At 31.9% G+C, this 19,444-nt stretch overlaps 1 protein-coding gene across 1 annotated transcript in view; it reads left to right on the forward strand.

Annotated features, from left to right (window-relative positions):
- LOC145664704 (extracellular serine/threonine protein CG31145) overlaps positions 1 to 18,677 on the forward strand; it is a 581,685-nt gene extending 563,008 nt beyond the window's left edge. Inside the window, exons 5-7 of the mRNA XM_081731569.1 lie at positions 1,606 to 1,910; positions 6,204 to 6,477; positions 9,006 to 18,677. Coding sequence (XP_081587695.1) covers positions 1,606 to 1,910; positions 6,204 to 6,477; positions 9,006 to 9,198 — 772 coding nt within the window. The 3' untranslated portion in view covers positions 9,199 to 18,677. The remainder of the gene's footprint in view (positions 1 to 1,605; positions 1,911 to 6,203; positions 6,478 to 9,005) is intronic.
- The last annotated feature ends 767 nt before the right edge of the window (positions 18,678 to 19,444 follow it).

The raw sequence follows: 19,444 nt of genomic DNA on the forward strand, positions 1-19,444 counted from the left end.
TCGGATGCAGTGGAAGGAGCGAAGCTACCACCATCTGTGTTCACCTGCTCTTTTCTTCGCTCGTGCTCGCTCGCGCTTCGGCTCCGGGAGCCAATTCATGGACAGGCCTGATCTAGAGTATAAGATGCTTCACAAGTAACACATAGAGGGATGGAGGACTAATTAAAGAAGAATATATTTTTTTAAAAACTTACATTTTTTCTTAACTTGAAATTCATTATTAACACCTGATGAGTTTTGAACTAAAGTACTACCTGATATCCATTATTTAATTACTAAAGCTAGCAATTTTAGGTGCAAACTTTTTGTAAAAAGAAAAAGTGCAAAGTTTTAGAACAAGAATACCGTCAAATTTTAATTGTAAATATTTATACAACTAGTACCAAAACTAACTACATCATAGCCTATATATATAAAGACTCAAAATTCACTGATGTATTAAAAAGTCTGCCTAAAACAAGTTCCAGAATATTATATTACTAAAGTTACAGGTCCAGAAAACTGTTAAAATAGATAACATTCAGCATTTCAATGAAATTTACAAGTTGGGAAAACTGCTGAGATTACATTTACCCCCCCCCCCCAATAAGGCTGTGTAGAAAGCCAGTTGTGTAGGACTACAGTATAGGAAAGTATAATAGTGTATAATCTTCGATCCAAATTGCAGAAAGTAAGGTACAATCTAAATATACCAGAAAGTGCTGGGTGAAGTAAACCTATCTTTAATATCACATAAAAGACAATCCACTTTTATACTAGCTCACCAAGAACTACAGCACCTCTGAATAGCATGGTATCCATATAGCCCTCTGACTACTTTGCTTTCACCTTCAAATCTCTGTTTCAGATTTACACCATTTGTAATGTAAAGTTAACATGCTCAAGGAAAATCAAATGGCTCGCCGACTGTGAAATACAGTTCGTCATCCGGCTCCTAACAGCAAGAAAAATTAGATCTGCGAATATTTATCGCCAGACATATCGCGTGTATGGTGACAATGCAGTGAGTGGCAATGAAAAGTGCGAAAATGAGTCAGATTGTTCAAGAAAGACTGAGAAAGCATACATTGACGAATCACGCTCGTATCAAATCTTTTGGCTGGGAAGAATTCGATCATTCGTCATACAGTTCAGATTTCGCGCCTAACGACTATCACATTTTTTCCATTCTCTGAAGATCTTCCTTCTAAGTGGCAAGAGTTTATACATTTGTTGAAGAAAGTGTAAACAATCGTAAATACGAGTAACTGGCTATCATCACAGGCGGTAGATAGTTCTGTGATAAGGGTATCCAAATCTCGTTCGTTGCTATAAATGTTTAAAACGGCAAAGAAAATGATGCGCGAGAATACAGAATAGAATATAACTTCAGATATTTTTGTGCACAATATCTACTTGTTTAGTTGTTATTGCAAAACGGACCCTACCTAAAAAATAACCCTCATATGTTTTTCGTTTTAAAATGTAACCATCAATGTGTCTTATGAAATGTTTCACTATATTATTTCTTGATATATGCACAGAAATAACGTGTCAGAATCCAGAATGTATGTTTTATGTAGGAAATAACTACATGGATGTATAAATATTGATGTTTGTTTACAGGATAATGGGATTTCGTCGAGCGATGCCTGTGACGGGCCGTGTTCTCAATATGACTACAGAGCTATACGCTTTGGCAGAAGGTGATTTGCTCAAGACGTTCTTTGTGTCACCAGCAAATAATTTATGCTTCCACGGCAAATGTGGATATTATTGTGACACCGCACATGCTATATGTGGAAACCCAGATTTACTAGAAGGTTCATTTGCTGCGTTTTTGCCTCCTAAAGAACTGGCTCCCCGGAAAGTTTGGAGGCATCCTTGGCGAAGATCTTACCATAAGCGGCGTAAAGCGCAGTGGGAACTAGGTATGTGATGCGTCTACATTTTCGCTTTTACTTATTAGTATACTTACAACTTAATGTTTGTATAAAAGATCATATTTTTAAGAAAACTAGTCAATGTAGAATAGCTTAATATGCTGTAGTATTCAAGTTTCATCATCTATTGACAGACTCTGCAGGCAGTGTTATTATAGGCTGCGAAAATAATGAACAAGAAGATACGATGTGTCTCTTTTCTGTAGGGTCTGCTGCTGAATGTGGCTCACCTGTTGATAAAATATATTCGTTCTATGGTCAATTAAGGAGGTAAGGTTAATGTGGAAAGATTGCATTTTCTGCCAAAACTAGTAACTGCTTTATCTGTTGCTGTACTCATCTTATTTATTTATTTATTTTAATTTAAATTTGTTCAGATACTCCTTTATTGGATTTCCAAGTCCGGTTCTTCCTCCAATTTCCTCCACTTTGAAGGGTGAATTTAATGTCCAGTCATGTTTTTTTTGGGGGGGGGTCTTGCCTCCTAAATTATTTTCTTTTCGTTCATGGTACTCAAATAATGAGTTTCTAGCAGCACATCGTGAACGCTTCCAACTGACTTCCTTCTGATTCGTTTCCAGTAGCACATCTTGAACCCTTCCAATTCATTTGCGGTCTTATTTCCAGCAGCACATCTTGAGCATCTTCCTTCTGATGCCTTTCCAGCAACATATCTGAAACGCTTCTAATTGACTTGCTTTGATGCATTTCCAGCAGCACATCTTGAGCGTTTCCACTTGACTTCCTTCTGGTACCTTTCCAGCAACATATCTAAAACGCTTCTAATTGACTTGCTTTGATGCATTTCTAGCAGCACATCTTGGGCGTTTCCACTTGACTTCCTTCTGGTACCTTTCCAGCAACATATCTGAAACACTTCTAATTGACTTGCTTCGTTGCATTTCCAGCAGCATATCTTGAGCGTTTCCACTTGACTTCCTTCTGGTACCTTTCCAGCAACATATCTGAAACCCTTCTAATTGACTTGCTTTGATGCATTTCCAGCAGCACATCTTGAGCGTTTCCACTTGACTTCCTTCTGGTACCTTTCCAGCAACATATCTAAAACGCTTCTAATTGACTTGCTTTGATGCATTTCCAGCAGCACATCTTGAGCGTTTTCATTTGACTAACCTCTAGATAGATAATTTAGTATTTAAGACCTATATTTAATTAGTTGGTCCATAGACCCGTACAATTCAGGTCGAATTCGGGTGCTCCTGGCGTTGCCCGGAAATTACGCAGTGCAATGGTTGAGATTCTTTAAGTCCAAGCATATTTCGAACCATATGTAGAGAGTACTCCCCCACCTTCATAACTCGATGCTAGATAAACACATAAGCAAATGTACTTCCATGACCTTTGTCATCGGAGATCTGAGTTCGATTCCTGGCTGGAGCTCGTATGGTTGGGATACCACGTTAAGTTGTAGGTCCACATCTTATACAACCCTCGCTGCTGAAAGAGATACTAAACTCAAATCCATTACCGTACTTGCGTGAGCAGACCGTTGAACTACAAAAGGTAAACTGTTTTAAAAATCTCAAGTTTGAGTAACTTGTTTTGCTGTACGTATCAGATCATCGTATCGTTTCAAACTAATGAATCAAAGTATTAAATTGAAAAAAGAAATATGTTGAAGTTTAGTTTTATATGTCGTCTTGTTTCCTGAAAAGTTTTTAATCGTATTTTGATTTCTCCGCTCGGTATTGAATAAAAAAGTTATTAAAAAGATGGAAAATTTTCCGTTTATGAATAAAAAAGAAAACTAAAACTAAAAAGCTCGTTACAAAGTTTTATTAGAAGCTCCTTCGCTTTTAAAAGTTCATCTCCGGCTTCTGAAAATTGCATGATCCTAATTACAAAGCTAAAATAGCTGTGTGTAAGAGGTTAAGATTACAGAAGTCTTTTTCGTATAAGGCAGGTGGAAAAGCCGGAAATTAGAAATTGTATTGCAATTCCTATTGCCTCCTTTCCTCCCCTGCCATCTTATACCGCTATACATATCCACAGAAACATTAACAAGCATACACATCCTACGTAGATCGGTTATGAAAAAATAAAAATGTCTTTTACTTATGATGTAATTTACAATAGAGTTGGGAGCGCTTTTTTTAAGGGACGCAAGAGGAAATGTACGTACAACGTTGAGCGCCATCTTGAAGAAGCAAGCAATGTAATTACAATCTTACCGTCCGTAAGTTTCTTGATAAGCGAGGCAGAGACGGAAATACTTGCGGCTTTAAGAACGTTGCCGAGTTAACAAAGTTGGTAAAGTTTAATTGAAGCAATTTTCCTGCCGGGATGTATTAATCTCAAACATGTAGAATCTTACGTTTCTGTATAACTTTTCTGGAGGATAACTAGAATGAGATTATATTACGACTCACGCATAATATTGCAGTTTTAACTTTTTTTTTTTTTGCTTCTATTAAGGCCACGGATATTTTTTCTACAGCTATTCCATTTTCTGTAATTATATACGCTTGTGCTGGCAACACTAGTTCAAGATGGTGCTCTACTTTTAATGTAACGTTATCTCCTGTAGCCTAATAGTATTTGGTAAGAAAATGTCCTACGTTTCTATAATCTACTTAAATGTAACATTAATCCTTATGGATTTAATATAATAATTACAGGATTAAAGATTAGACCCTATACTAACCAAATATTACAAATTACACTGGAATCAATTCATAAATATGCAGATACTTTGATTTAGTTTACTTGCTCCAATGTTTATGTAATTTCCTCAGAGTTTTTGGTTGAAATATGTATTTTTTAAGCCAGTGTGATAGAAATAAGGATAAATACCCATCGTTAGAATGGAATTAAGTTTATTTTGATAACTCTTGTATAAATAAAATCATTTAATTAAAATAAGAGAAGTAATTTAATTTGTGATTTTACATACAATTGCAATCGTCTTCAACATTCTCCAGAAAAGTTTCTAAAAATCTTAACATTGTATACTTTTTGTCTTTTTATTTTATTTAATGTAATTTAGAAACTACGATAGTCAAGAACAGTATGACTTGTTTTATAAAAGATACTAGTCGTGCAATACTAAAATAGAATCAATTTTTGTAACTGTATGTGTCATAAAATTACAATTGTACATGACGAACTAGAGATGACAGAACTTTCACTTATAAATGACTTTTGCTATTGTTCTGTATTTCTGTGTGGTCTGGTAAACATTTGTAACCTTATGGGCTCCACTGAAAACAATTTAATTGTGATACACTTTTATATTACAATAATTTTAGACATACTACCAAAAAGTACTTTAGTACCTATATAATTATTACTTTTAAAATGGCATCTTAATAATGCAGTAAGAATATATCATTACCTATATAATCAATGAAACACGATGAACTTAGCAAGCAAGATAGCGTATACAAGTTTTATAGTACAGTTGGACCTCGATAACTTGAAGTCTCCATAACATTCAATGTTAAAATAACCTCTGTAAGTCGAATGTTTAAAAATTACAACCTCGGTAAGTCGAATTTTAAGAGATTTATAATCGTGTTTTAAAACTCGAACTTTCGTATCTGTGAACTTCTACAAATTGAAGTTTACTTCTATAATTCGAATTTCTTTGGATGTGACTTCGATAACTCGAAACTATATAGCTCTGTGCTTTTAGGTAATTATCATTGTTGCTAGTCCTGTCATCAGTGGTGTATTTATGATTTTGTTTCGGGGGGCTTAGCTAACTTTCGGGGGGAGGGTTATCTGGAAATGTGAAAATTCTGGAATATATTTCATTTACTTTACTATAGTAAGTAAGATTTCAGGGGAGGCTTAAGCCTGGAAGCCTCCCTAAATACGCCACTGCCTGTCATAGTTACTAATGTGTACTGTCTAGACATGAAAGCCTCCCTCGAAAAATATACATATGCAGTATTTTTTGGTACTAATTATCTTGTTTAATTTAAGAAATTTTCAGAACTTCGAGTTCTAGGAGTTGAACGAATAAAACTTCGTGTTATAGAGGTTTTAATGAGGAACATGGAACCTCAGTATCTCGAATTTTTGTTGTGGTCATCTTGATACCTCGGATCTTGATTACTCAAAAAATTCGATAACTCGAATTTTTGTCTATTCCCTTCAATTCGAGTTATCGAAGGCCATTGTATTTAAAACGATGTTTTCAAAGTTGTTTTTGATAACAAAAAATAGTGCGTTTTGCAGAAATTAACGTGGTGAGATTTTTTTTGTTTTTGTTTGGAGTGGGTTTGAATATAATGATTTTCTTTTTATACCACGTAGATGACGATTATTGCTCCTTGGTTCGAGACATTCCACCATATGACCAAGGTCGCAGGCTGCTAGACATAATGGATATGTCAGTGTTTGACTTTCTGATGGGGAACATGGACAGACACCATTACGAAACGTTTCGAGCTTTTGGCAACGATACTTTCCTTCTTCATCTTGACCATGGCCGAGGATTTGGAAAGCCTTTCCACGACGAAATGTCCATTTTAGCTCCCGTATACCAGTGCTGCCTCATTCGACAATCAACATTATCAACACTACTCAGGTAAGTAGAACAAACAGTTTATGAACAAGGAAATATGGTAAAGCTTTCAATCCTTGTATGAATTGAATAGTCCGTATTTGATTGTTCCTCCAGAGTTCCCTCCTTTTCCCTTTCGTTTTCAGCATCAAAGTATGTGAAATGACCTGTAATTCAATATAGGATCTGAACTATAGGGTGAGCCAAAAATTCCATTACCCCTGTGCAGGCGCGGATCTAAGGGCGACCATAGGAGCTATAGCCCCCCTTGACACTCAGGTATACACTGGATAAAATGGGCTTCAATCCTACTTTCTTTACACTGGATAAAGCGGCAAACTATGGTTTAGCCCCTCCCTTGATCATATCCTGGATCCGCCACTGCCCCTATGTATATTGATGGAATATTGGTGTTGAAATGAAATCTTTCAGTTTAACGTACATTGATTATCCCTTTTAAGCTAAGGAAACGTATGACTAAGGCAAGTGAATGACGAATCGGTGGAATGTTAATGTGGAAGGAAGGAGAGTACTCCGAGAAAATCCACGGATACGAAGTTGTCCACCACAAACTTACTTGGCCGGGAACTAAACCAGGGATCCCACGCACCAAAGGTAGGCCTCTACCACTGAGCCACCGGGTCCCATTAATATAGGTGTTGATGGAACTGAAGTGAACATAATATACTGTAGTTCCAGAAATTGTACTGTCTAAAGAATTTTGTAAACATGATTACGGAGAAGTGTGGTCGAATCAAATTAAAACAGTGGATTTCAGGCGTTAGTGGGTAGTAATGAACTCTGGAAACTGTACATAGTAAAATTTATAAACAAATAATTATGAAGTGTGTAATTTGTTTCTTAAGTGCATTTATTTTATTTATAGTGCACATTTTCAGGATTTTTAGTGCATGTGCGAGTTTTTATTTTTAACGTCCGCTAAGCCATCAGAGGAAAGCTACGATGACGAAACGGGGCAAAACAAAGCTGTTTATTGGACGTCGCCCACCCTCCCCAACACTAGTAGACAGACTGTTCAATCATTTTGAAGTAGCGAGCTTTATAAAACAGGTTGAGTGCAAATTGAATCACCTTCCAAGTGCAATTCGATTCTTCTAGCGCTGATCTTGAAATTACAGGGAACTCAGCAGACAGTTCAGAAATTGTAGTCTACGCTTTTCACAAACCATATGATTCACGCGTTTAGTAAGGTCGTGTGCTGCCATAGTTCACCACTATTGGCCGCCCTCGTCGTGCATACTGGTAAGCTCTTTAGATTCTCTGCAGCATACGTCCACACAGCCATCGCAATAAATTATTATAGTAATCCTTACTCATTCGACGATGAATTTCAGCTGTATTATGCCCTTCTTCCTGGATCAATCCAATTACAGCATATAGTTCACACTTGGCGGGGGCTTCGATTGCACTCGATATGTTTTGTGGCTGTATTATGTCCTTCCGCCTGGGTCAATCGAACTACATCACGTTGTTCACATCTGGCGAGTGCTTTGATTGCGCTCGATATGTTTTGTGGCTGTATTAAGTCCTTGAGTCTGAGTCAATTGGATTACATCATGTAGTTCACACTTGGCGAGCGCTTTGATTGCACTCGATATGTTTTACAGTTGTATTATGTCCTTCCGCCTGGGCCAATCGAATTACATCACGTAGTTCACACTTGGCGAGTGCTTTGATTGCGCTCGATATGTTTTGCGGTTGTATTATGTCCTTCCACCTGGATCAATTGAATTACATCATGTAGTTCACACTTGGCGGGCGCTTTGTCTGCTTGCTGCTTTTCAAGCTCACTACTCCACTGAAGAGTATGTTTATCGGGTGGTGAGAAGAGCGACTTCCAATGAACAGCTTTGTTTTGTCCCCGTTTCTTCGTTTCACGTACCTTTCCTTTGAAGGTTTTACGGCGGTTTAAAACAAATAGGCCACGTGTATCTGGGCCCTATTCATCACTAGAAATTAATTTAAATTGATCTTAATCATACAGAGGCTATATCTTGAACATCATTATTAAGTTTACCAATAATAAAGTAACGGAGTTATTACTAAAGAATTAACATTTCCTGATTTCTTCAAGGTGATTTTCGATAAGTGTACTAGTAAATGAGTTGAGCGATCAAGGCTCTTCGTGGTTCTTTTGCATTTTATTATTTTCAATAATATTTCTCCTAAGCTTATTGAGCAATCTTCACTAAATTATGCACGATGTTAGAGATCACCGAAGTTACGATTTTTATATTGAAAATTTAAGAAGTACTACGTTATTGAGGAATAGTGGCCGTAAACTTGTCCCATATGCTTAGCATTGGAATGTACGTAAATTCAATTCGGATTTACACTTACGTGTATAATTTTGTTCAGTTCAATGGCATTCGTCGACTGACATATGTCTCATTTTATGTTGTTGTTTTTTTCGACTGGCTTATGATCTCAACTTGTTTTCGTTATGTACTATAACATTTTTTGGTTCATTATTTCTTAACATAATAATTCATGATTTGCTAATGCTAATGATAATGTACTGTTTATTTCAGATTCCACAATGGACCAAAGAAGCTAAGTGTTTTGATGAGAGAGTCAATGAGCAGGGACCCAGTGTCTCCCGTTCTATGGGAACCTCACCTTACAGCTTTAGATCGAAGAGTGAAAATCATCTTACAGACCATAAGAGACTGTATCTCCAAAAATGAGGGAATCGATTCAGTGGTGCAAAATGATCTATCCTAGTACTATTTTCCTTTCAAACGAAACATACATATATATATAAAATTATTATTATTATAAACTCGTTACTTGAGCCTCAATGATACCCCGTCCTATTTAACAGTTTATGAAGTGTTTTAAATAAAATATATATATGTTGCTTGAATGGAAAGAAAATAAAAACACTACCCACCGCAAGGAGGTAATTTTATCTCCGTTGATTGCAGATGGTTCCTAGTACTTTTTGTAAACTTGTTTTGTAAACAAGTTGTTTATGTTTGTTGTGTGAACAAGGTGTGCATTGTGCAGTGAGAAAGACTTACAGAATGTTTTATTCTGCTGCTTCCTACGGAAACTTCCCATGTTACCCGTACCTTTATTTTTGCTAAAGACTTCACTATAATGTTCAACGTACTTCAATTTACAAAATAAAAAATAAAGAATGTTAAGATTTTATTTTGTCGTAAACATATTTGGTAATTTGTAACAATATATTATTTCCACTTTGGTAATAATAATGGAATGAATGCAATAGGAAACTATATCGGAGAGACATAGAAACGAACCCTATGATCAGCTTCCTATACTTACGAGCAGAAATCAGAAGTCTTTAGAACAATGGCTGAAGATTCATCATCAGTCAACTCTTCTTCTAGTACTTTTATGGTTTGGTTGTGTCACAACTCCTACGCTACGTCAGAGTACCACCCATTTTTTTTAATTGGCGGAAAGTTTTGTGGGTGTGGTTGCTCTGAAGATCGAACATTGGATCTTCTGATAATTGAGTAGATTTTGTTGACCAACTAATTTAAAGTTTCTGTCTTTTTTTTTTTTTTTTTACAAGATAATTTTCGGTCTGTTTTATTAATAGAGTTTGGCGCAAATGTTACCTTAATGACTAAATATTCAGATGCCTGTACCGTATATGATACATACATAGAACACGGCATAGAAATTCTGAACAGATGTAAGTTGTTAGAGTTGCTCATAGTCAATATTATCACGCAAATTTAGCAGTTGGTATGTTACTCCGAATAATTTATAAGTTTTGAAAGTGAATTAGCAGTTTAAATGACATAACAGTGAAAATCGTTTTTTTTTTTTTTCCTGAGGATCTAGGTTTGTTCACCTTATGAAAACTTTCAAATTTTACTGCACGATTACTGTTTTTCTAATGATGCAGTAAGGAACATAAATTTTCCGGAGAAAGAAGATAATTCCCGACCCAAACTCGATTTTCAGTTTGGGTTTATTCCGTTCTTTCAATGCGACTCTCTCCTTCTTTATGTATAAAGCAGTATTAATAATGAATATTTAGTTTGGTTTTAAATGTGTAACTTATAGGGTTTTCTACTTTGTAAGTGAAACCGAACATGAAAAAGCATTTATTTCATATTACTTGGATATAACACAATGTTTTTAAATTCATTATATTCGATAGTTATATTTCTATTCATGCTACTGACTTCCTCAGGATAGCCAGTTTAGTTAATATGACTAGGAAAATAATGTTTAAAAAGTATTGAAAGCAGAACATGATACCCATATAATATGAAAAGCAATACCCGCCAAAAGGGTCTGAAAATTTGATTATTAAAATATGTTAAACCTTAAATCAAGCTCACTGGTAAAATTACACAAATGACTATATAGGGTCAGCATAATTCCAACGTCTACTTTTAAATTTGAAATTAAATATTCAAAAATAAAAACAAATTAGTTCTGGGGAAAAAATAAGATTTATTACTTTGAATGAGAACGAAAGCTTCTAAAAAGTCCTCTAATGTTGCACTAGAAATTAAATATAATCGTATAAGTATTGAAAAACTTCTGAAGATAAATCCATAAGAAAAAATATGTTAACTTGGTTTGTTGGGTTACAGTTGGAGAATCGGTGGTAGTATCACCATCATTTAATTGTACATGGAAGGAAACTAGTTTGCCATTCATTTTTCCATATTTTATTCTTTTCGTTTAATTTCACCTTTTTCCCCCAAATATTTGACCCTTTTTGACCTAACGAATTGTTTCTTGATTTTGATCTTTCAGCAATTCTGACAAAAACTTATAATTTGCCCATTCTGACTTCATGCATTTTGTACATTGGCATTTCCTAATAGTTTCTTATTTGACTTATTTACTACTTTGTGTCGGTATTAGTAATATATATATATATATATATATATATATATATATATATATATATATATATATATATTAGTGATTGAACCGATTATAATCCTATGCATCTACTTGATGATTAATTAACAACACAAAATTAGATTTTAACACCTTAGAAAAAACACAGACCAAATGTATTCAAATTTTCTAGTTATCAAATATAAATTTAAACATATTTTTTTTTTAGATAATGGTAATATCACGTAATTACATAAAAACGTTTATTCAAGTGAATGATTCAAAGATATAACATTCTCTGCCATAAGCACATAGGAAGCTGTAATTAAGGTTTGTGTTGCTGTATAGTTTTCTTAAGGAAGAATGTTTCTGTGTAACTGAATGAAGTAAGAAACGGTTTGCATTAATTTTTTAAAAAAAGTTCAAAATTAATATTTTAATTCTCAGAACTAGTCAGAATATCAAAGATTTCTTAAACGTTGTTACGTCATGAGAAAAATATAACGAATATGCTCAATGCACTAGTACATATAATATATATAAACGATGTTTTACGATGTATTGATAGTTGTAGCTTCGTTACTTTAGTGAAATAATTCTTTATTTTGTGGGTCGTAGGGCTTGGGATAATCAAAGATATTATTAATATTATTTTCAGTGGCAGTTTTTTCCTTGTTATCTTTTTGTGTTTCTTCTTCTTGTCTATTGAGGTAGGGTAAGTTAATATTTGTGTCTTCCAGAAAAAAATCTCTCTGCAACAAAGAATCTTCCATTTTTCTGTAAACTGTCATCGAATTTGTTATGTTGTGGTATGATGTCACATCGAACCTTTGTCATGCTCTTGTCACCATAAATGAATTAAAAGTTTTGGAAAGATGAAATTATTCGTGCTAAGTATGTTAACATTAATTGTTAATTATATTTCTATTGTAATGAGTGCAGAATATTGTTCGTGCTGAAACAAAGTTCATCATAATAATTATTTTGTTCAGTTGTAACTATGCCGTACTCGTACATATGAAGAAAATGTAGTTATATTTTTTATTTTCTTTCAAAATTTCGAATCCCCAATTCATACTCTTTCGCCAATTCCACTGAAGTATCAACCTTGTAGTACAAAACTTGCAAACGAGGGTACTCGAGTTTTGGTAGTTTCTTGTGAACTATTTATGTCAGAATTAACGTTTATTAGGATTCAAGTTTATAATATTTACAGAAATTATAAATATCAAGATAAGTATCTTTTCATGGATTTCCAGAAAATAATTTTATTATAATTGATATCAAATGATTTACTAGGAGTTTTTTTAATAATATATGTAGAATTGGATTAGTCTAACACATACAATATGCAAATAATGTTGTTCAGTTTTGCATGAAGATATATTTTATGATGTTTATTTTCTGTAGACTCGTCGCTTATAACGAAAATTATACAAAACAAATCATTTTGTTTACTCTAGTAACAAGAGTTTCACATAATATTTCCAGTACTATTTGTTGCCTATAGCTAAAATTAAGTTTTGACTATGCTTAATGTAGTTGTTTTTGTAATAGTCTTAAAGCTGGTAATAAATTCGTTCTTTTACTTTATAACTGTTATTCAGTTAGAATCTTCCATAGAGCGTATGGTGCGATAATTTCCTGAAAATTAATTAAAGTTACTTCTAATAAGAACCCTCATTATTATTATTAAAAGAATTGTTATGTAAGAAAGCAATATTCATTAGTTAATTTACCTCTTTTTATTTATATTATATGAATGTGTTCATTCTCTTTGGGTTCTATACATTGAAATTCATATATTAGGGATAGTTTTAGAAACATAAGTGGGGCTGAAGTTACCCTAATATACCTAGGAAAATAAATGCAAAGTATTAGATTTTTTCTATTAGTATTAAGTACTTTAATTGGAAAGATTTAATTAAACATTGGCATCCCAGAAGAACCATGGATTTCGAAAATTAACCATTGTATAAATCCAGTCAAATACATTTTAGATATCAACACACACGTAGTTATAATTGGTTGCAAAATAAGTCTTAAATATTAAGAGTCTCATTTCAATAGAATTTGAATTTGAATACTAACTAACACAATATATAAATAATCCTAATAAATGAAATTTACATACAAAACCCAAACACCGATCAAATAATAAATAATGATGTTTGTTATGCATATTTTCTACATATCCGTGGTTAATAGCGTATAAAAACTTCACATTTAACCTATCAAATGAAACTGTTTCTGTGGTAATATGTAATACAGTATAAATCCTAACTCAAAAATTCGTATAATACAACCAACTGTAAAAGTTCCAGAGTACTGATTATTTTTTTAAGTAATATAGGCTATTCGGTATTATAAACATATTTCATACCAGTAATATTGAAGTGAAATGACAATTATCAATAAATGACTCCTATAAATATCACAATATGTACTATTCTACCCCCTGGGTTCATTTTCTATTTTAATTACATGTTACATTGAATTCGTAAAGTATTCCACATTATCGTTAATCAGTTATTTTAATAATTCAATATTATTTTGGAAAGATACTTTGTTGGAGAGAGAACTAGTGTGCTGTGTGATAAGGAGGATTGTGTATATATACATATGCCAAAACTGTAAATATTAAAAAATATCTTTCTATAAAGAAATTTAAATGTGATAAAAATATTTTCCTTGAGCTGTAAATATATGTATAAAGAACAAATGTGTGAATTGTATGTATAAAATATTGTAACATTCTTTAATGAAATGGCAGTTCATTATTCTGTTAAGAATATTTCCTACGAAGACTTAGTAAGCAAAAGAGTCGTTTTATAATTTATTTGCTTTAATAAAACAGATATGTTTTTGACTCAAATAAAAATGCAAGTCAATTTTAAAAGTGTTTTGTGTTATTGACAACTTTAATGTTACTTGAAAAGCATGTTTCAAATAAGTGTTAAGATCACTTCAAGCGATAGGCTTATGGAAAATGCACATATATATTTCTTAGCAAATTTAAAATTAAAAATATTATTTGCTGTATTCCGAAATTAATTTTGTTGGTCGATATTAATATTGCTTTACATTGAAAAAGTAATTTTAACTCTATCCTAAAATAGTTACTAATAATTTTGTGGGTGCCTCAATTTTAAAAGATTCTGAAATGTTCTATAATCAGAACTTTGTCGTCAGTTAAATCAAATTCTTACATATATACGTGATACGTGATAATAGGTAACGTAAGTAAAATATTAGCTTTTCAAATCGAGTAGTATTATAAAACATATTTGCTTTCAGTTATAAGAACTATTTAGGCTACAATCCATAAAAGACAGTTAACTCTTTTTAAGGAGAAGCTGCTACTATAATAAACTGATGTTGAAAGGAAGTATTTAAATTCAGCTAAATTGCTATTTATGCTAATATGGATAATCATAAAAAATAAATGAAAGTTGTTAATCTACATTTGTTTTTTTTAAAATATCATCTGACAAACAATATAATGTTGGATATTTAGTTCTTATTTCGTTTATTTGAGAATGACGTACCTTTTCCCAGGTATATTGAAGAATGTAGACACTCTGTGTGACTTTGGACTTCTAAGATAAACTTCATCCTTATATTTGCTCAAAATGTTAGTACAAATAAAATTTTTGCATTGGTTTTAGTATATTCTTTAACTGCAATGAAGAATAACTATTCAAACTATTCCATTCGTAGAACAACTACAAAAGATCTACACAAGTTTATGAGTCAATTAATTTATAGGAGATACTTTATTAATATTATTTTTTATTGATATAGTGTCTTTCACAGGTCAAACACTTTCTAGTTCTATGTTATGAACTTAACGTACTGACCATCGAACTAGCTTTTCTATTTCTACTTGTTCAAGTGAATACAACAAAACAATAGAAAGACTATACTTTGTACATATAGAATAGCAAAAACTTGAATTCAAATATGCATCTGTTTGAATTCAAATTTTGCACTATTTTCTCGCAAAATTTAATGTCTGCTTTTTTGACAGGATATCTTTTTTTCTTTGTATTGAAAGAACGTTATGGTAAGTTTGATGGTCTTCCAAACTTATTAATAATCCATGTATGATGGATGGCATTCAACTAGTCGTAGGAAATCTAACCAAAAGCTTTGCATTATATCTGTTTCGACGACCTTATCCACCAATCAGAATTAAAGTATGTTCAGAGCACAACATTCAAGTGAAAGGGGAAATAGTGCTTTCAGAAGAATTCAAATTTTATTGAAGATTATGACGTCAAGCTTACCAATGCTATAATGTAGCAATGACTATCAGCTGGAATGATTGGCAACACCTTTATAATTTTCAAACTTCAATAAATTATACCTAAGAGCTTCCTACATTTGAAAAACTAATATTTCATTTACGTTGATAATTCATTAACCCACCAATGTATATGTAGACAAAGTTTCAATGGAAATTTGAATCGTGAGGTTTTCTCGTGAAAGAGGCTGCATCCTACTAGTCTTTTGTAATGAAATGCGAAGTAACAAGTTAATACCAGAAGTCAATATAAATATGGAAAAGAAGTTTCTACACAGACAAAATATAGTTAAATCTAATGTAGTGGACGAAGATACATTTAATATAGGAAATATATCATTCAATTTTACTAATACTTTTAAGAAATTTTTTCTTTGAAATAATTTTCTTACTAATTAAGATATGAATAATATACAAACATTCTTCTGACTTTAGTTGTACGTACTTGTATATTTTTCATGTACATACTGCAAACGTTAAGGTATATGTTTAATTGATCATTAGTTGAATAACTTTCATAAAACAATAGAAAAATAAATATTCCTAAACTTGAATTGTGAGGTAGCTTACTTTCATTTGAGTGTCTCATTTTATAGACTACTGGAATTAAAATGAACCAAAGTAAATAATTAATTATCATAGCGTTAATTCTCATATCCATAGAATCCATTATTATATAATAACTCTTCATAGTGAAGGTAGATAACGGGAACCGTAGCAAATATATTTTTCCTTTGTTTCATGTTCTATATATTCACATTGCCTTTATTTCCAAAACGAAAATGTCAATTATCAGATGTATATTCAATATGTATGATCTTTGTAATTATCGTTTGAATAGTTGTAATTATCCATTCAATTGCTAAGTCACAAAAAAAATAAAAATCATATTCTAAGCTTATTTGATTTTAAAAACCTTTATGTAAGTCATGTCTGTACCAATATTTACATATTTGAAATTAATTTTATTTCCACTTAAAACATTTATTACACCAAATGTACATATTTATTGCGGCTTTTCTTTAAAAATACTCTTCTGTTTGAAATATTTACTAGAAATATTCTTTGAATGTAGTTCTAGTCAATCGACCAAACCAAATATCTTAAGAATACTGAAAAACAACTTTAATTATATTTGTGATACCTATGCTTTACAATAATGTTCTTAATCTATTTGTTACATTTCTAACTTTTATGTAATATCTATAATTATTATAAAGCATTGTCGTATACTATTTGAAGTTTTGAGTTTCGTTGTATGGAAAGGATTGATATGAATATGTACCATTTAGAAAATAATATTTTTCCTTAACTAGTAACTGCATTAGGCCTAATATCTATATGTAATTTTTCTATTGTTTATCTTTACTAATATATTTTTTAAACTCGAATTGTTCATTTAAGCTCGATATTATATTTTGTATCTTTAAATTAACATTTTTGTTAGTAGGTGAGCCTGGATGTTGTCATAAAGACGTATTTTTAAATAGCACTGCAGAATTGTTCTTATTATTGGCATATTCTGAATAATGTATTTCAGATCATTTTTATGTTATAAAGTCTGACATTTATGAAAGAAGAAAGAAATAAATTGGCAATCGAAATCAAAATTCGATATTTTTCAATCTTTTAACTATTGCTGAGAATGCTGTTATTGCTATGTCCTTTTGAATAAATATAATACTTCAGAATAAATCTAATATCTCATAAATAATTTCTATAAATATTACTACGATATTAGGCACAATTGATTAGATATAACAACATTAAACTAAAAATAAATTTATAAATTTTAATTGATATCGGAGTTGTATTAATTGGTGTTTCAAATTTTCAACACTTGTTAAAACTAACCTATATGTGGTTATAAATAAATAAAAGTACAGGTATATTGCACTAAGGCACATACCTTTCCTTTTCTTTGATTACTAGTTTTCGACATCACTATAAAATATTGTGCATTTTCCGCATTGGTTTATTTCTATTAGGCAATACTATAATGATTCATTAATTGTCTTACCAAAGAATAAGCTACTACCTGGATTGTTGAAAAAAAGTTCCAATATTGATAAATGTACTCTCTATACAGTATATATGATACGAGAAAAAACATTCTGGCCTTTTAAAACTGAAATAAATTACTATTACAAATTAGTTCGTCCAGCTACATATGCCAAACAGAAAAACTTATCATCATCATCATTGTAAGAGTTCTGACTAATATATTCAAAATGACAATTAATTAGATTCTTTCTTATTATCATTACTATTATTTATAATTTCTTGTTCCTCAATAAACATCAGTTCCTTAATAATTTTAGTAAAACTATCCACATAATCATATCTACTCTACTCTAGTAACAACAGATAAACGGAAGAGCTCAACAAAACTATTTATGCTTCTTGTGTGATCAGTAACAAAAGCACACTCAGACTTGAGAATTCCGTTTTGTGAAATAGATCTACCTTTAACAAATGGTTAATTTTTACTATGTTCTAGTTAAAATTCTTGCCCTTTTCACAACCTGTTAAATGGCTTCGTTAAATTTATTTCATATCTGGTATCACAAATATATAATAAGAAACAACACATGTTTATTATTTTTTTATATAATGATGCTAAGTTAACAATGTTAAAACCCAATTAAGTAAGTCAACATGTCTATAACTTGATTTATTGTATGTATTAGGCTACATTTCTTAACATGTTCCCTAAATATCATGTTCATTATAGTTGTTCTGATATTACTGTAACGAGCTTTTTGTATAAATGTTTACACAAAAAAATTAAAAACAGTGAAAGCTATATTTTCAAAAGCTGTATATTTTTGTGTTTACAGCTATTACAATGTGCATTTCAGCGTATGTTGTGCATTAACAAAGAAAAAAAATACAGAAATATCTGAAACATGGATGTGTTGCTACCATTTTTCACTTGTGCTACTTATGTCCACCATTTGTGTACTTAATACTATGTAAACTATTTGCCTTGTCAGTTTCTATTTAACAATGAATGGTAAGCTTTAGCGAATAAAGAAATGCAATTTGAATTTAAAAATGAATTATTATTTTTATTTAAATTATATAGTCATAAACTCTCTCTCTCTCTCTCACTCTCTCTCTCTCTCTCTCTCTCTCTCTCTCTCTCTCTCTCTCTATATATATATATATATATATATATATATATATATATATATATATATATATATATATATATATATATTACACAGAAATACTATTAAACTTTATTTTCCTTAACTCAAAATTTTCCCTGAATCCATGTCTTGCTTCGTTCTTTCTCAAGGTTGTCTAGATTCAATTCAACGGCTATTGCTAGAGAACGGAGCAATAGTGCATTAGCCTTTATGATTTTTTTTTTTTTTTTTTTTTTTGCCTGATGAAGTTTCGACATTCCTTTTGAACAGCAATGGAACCCTCAGAGAGTGACCTACGCACTAAATGACTTCTCCATGATCCACTGAGTTCTACCACAATGAGATTATAGTTTGAGCAAGTGTTGGAGAGAGCTACCATTTTGGTGCATAAAGTTCAACACATGGGGTTTGATATAAAGTATATTATGAGTACTCCAATAATGATGGTAGGAAACTGTGAAGCTGTGAAACTGTATATACCCAGACCACCATTGATTGAGATGTTTAGTTCAAATTTGAAACATTACTAAGCTAAATAAAAGAACAATTTAATAATCATTTAAATGCTTTGTCAACAGTGGTGATCAGCATCAACCTAAAACTGAAAGAAAAAATTTCGAGGGCAAGTGACTAACGAACGTGTATGTTTTTTGTGAGTATGGCCCAGGTT

The sequence above is a fragment of the Thermobia domestica genome, chromosome 11 (assembly GCF_964235325.1).
Source record: "Thermobia domestica chromosome 11, izTheDome1.hap1.1, whole genome shotgun sequence".
NCBI classification, from domain to species: domain Eukaryota; kingdom Metazoa; phylum Arthropoda; class Insecta; order Zygentoma; family Lepismatidae; genus Thermobia; species Thermobia domestica.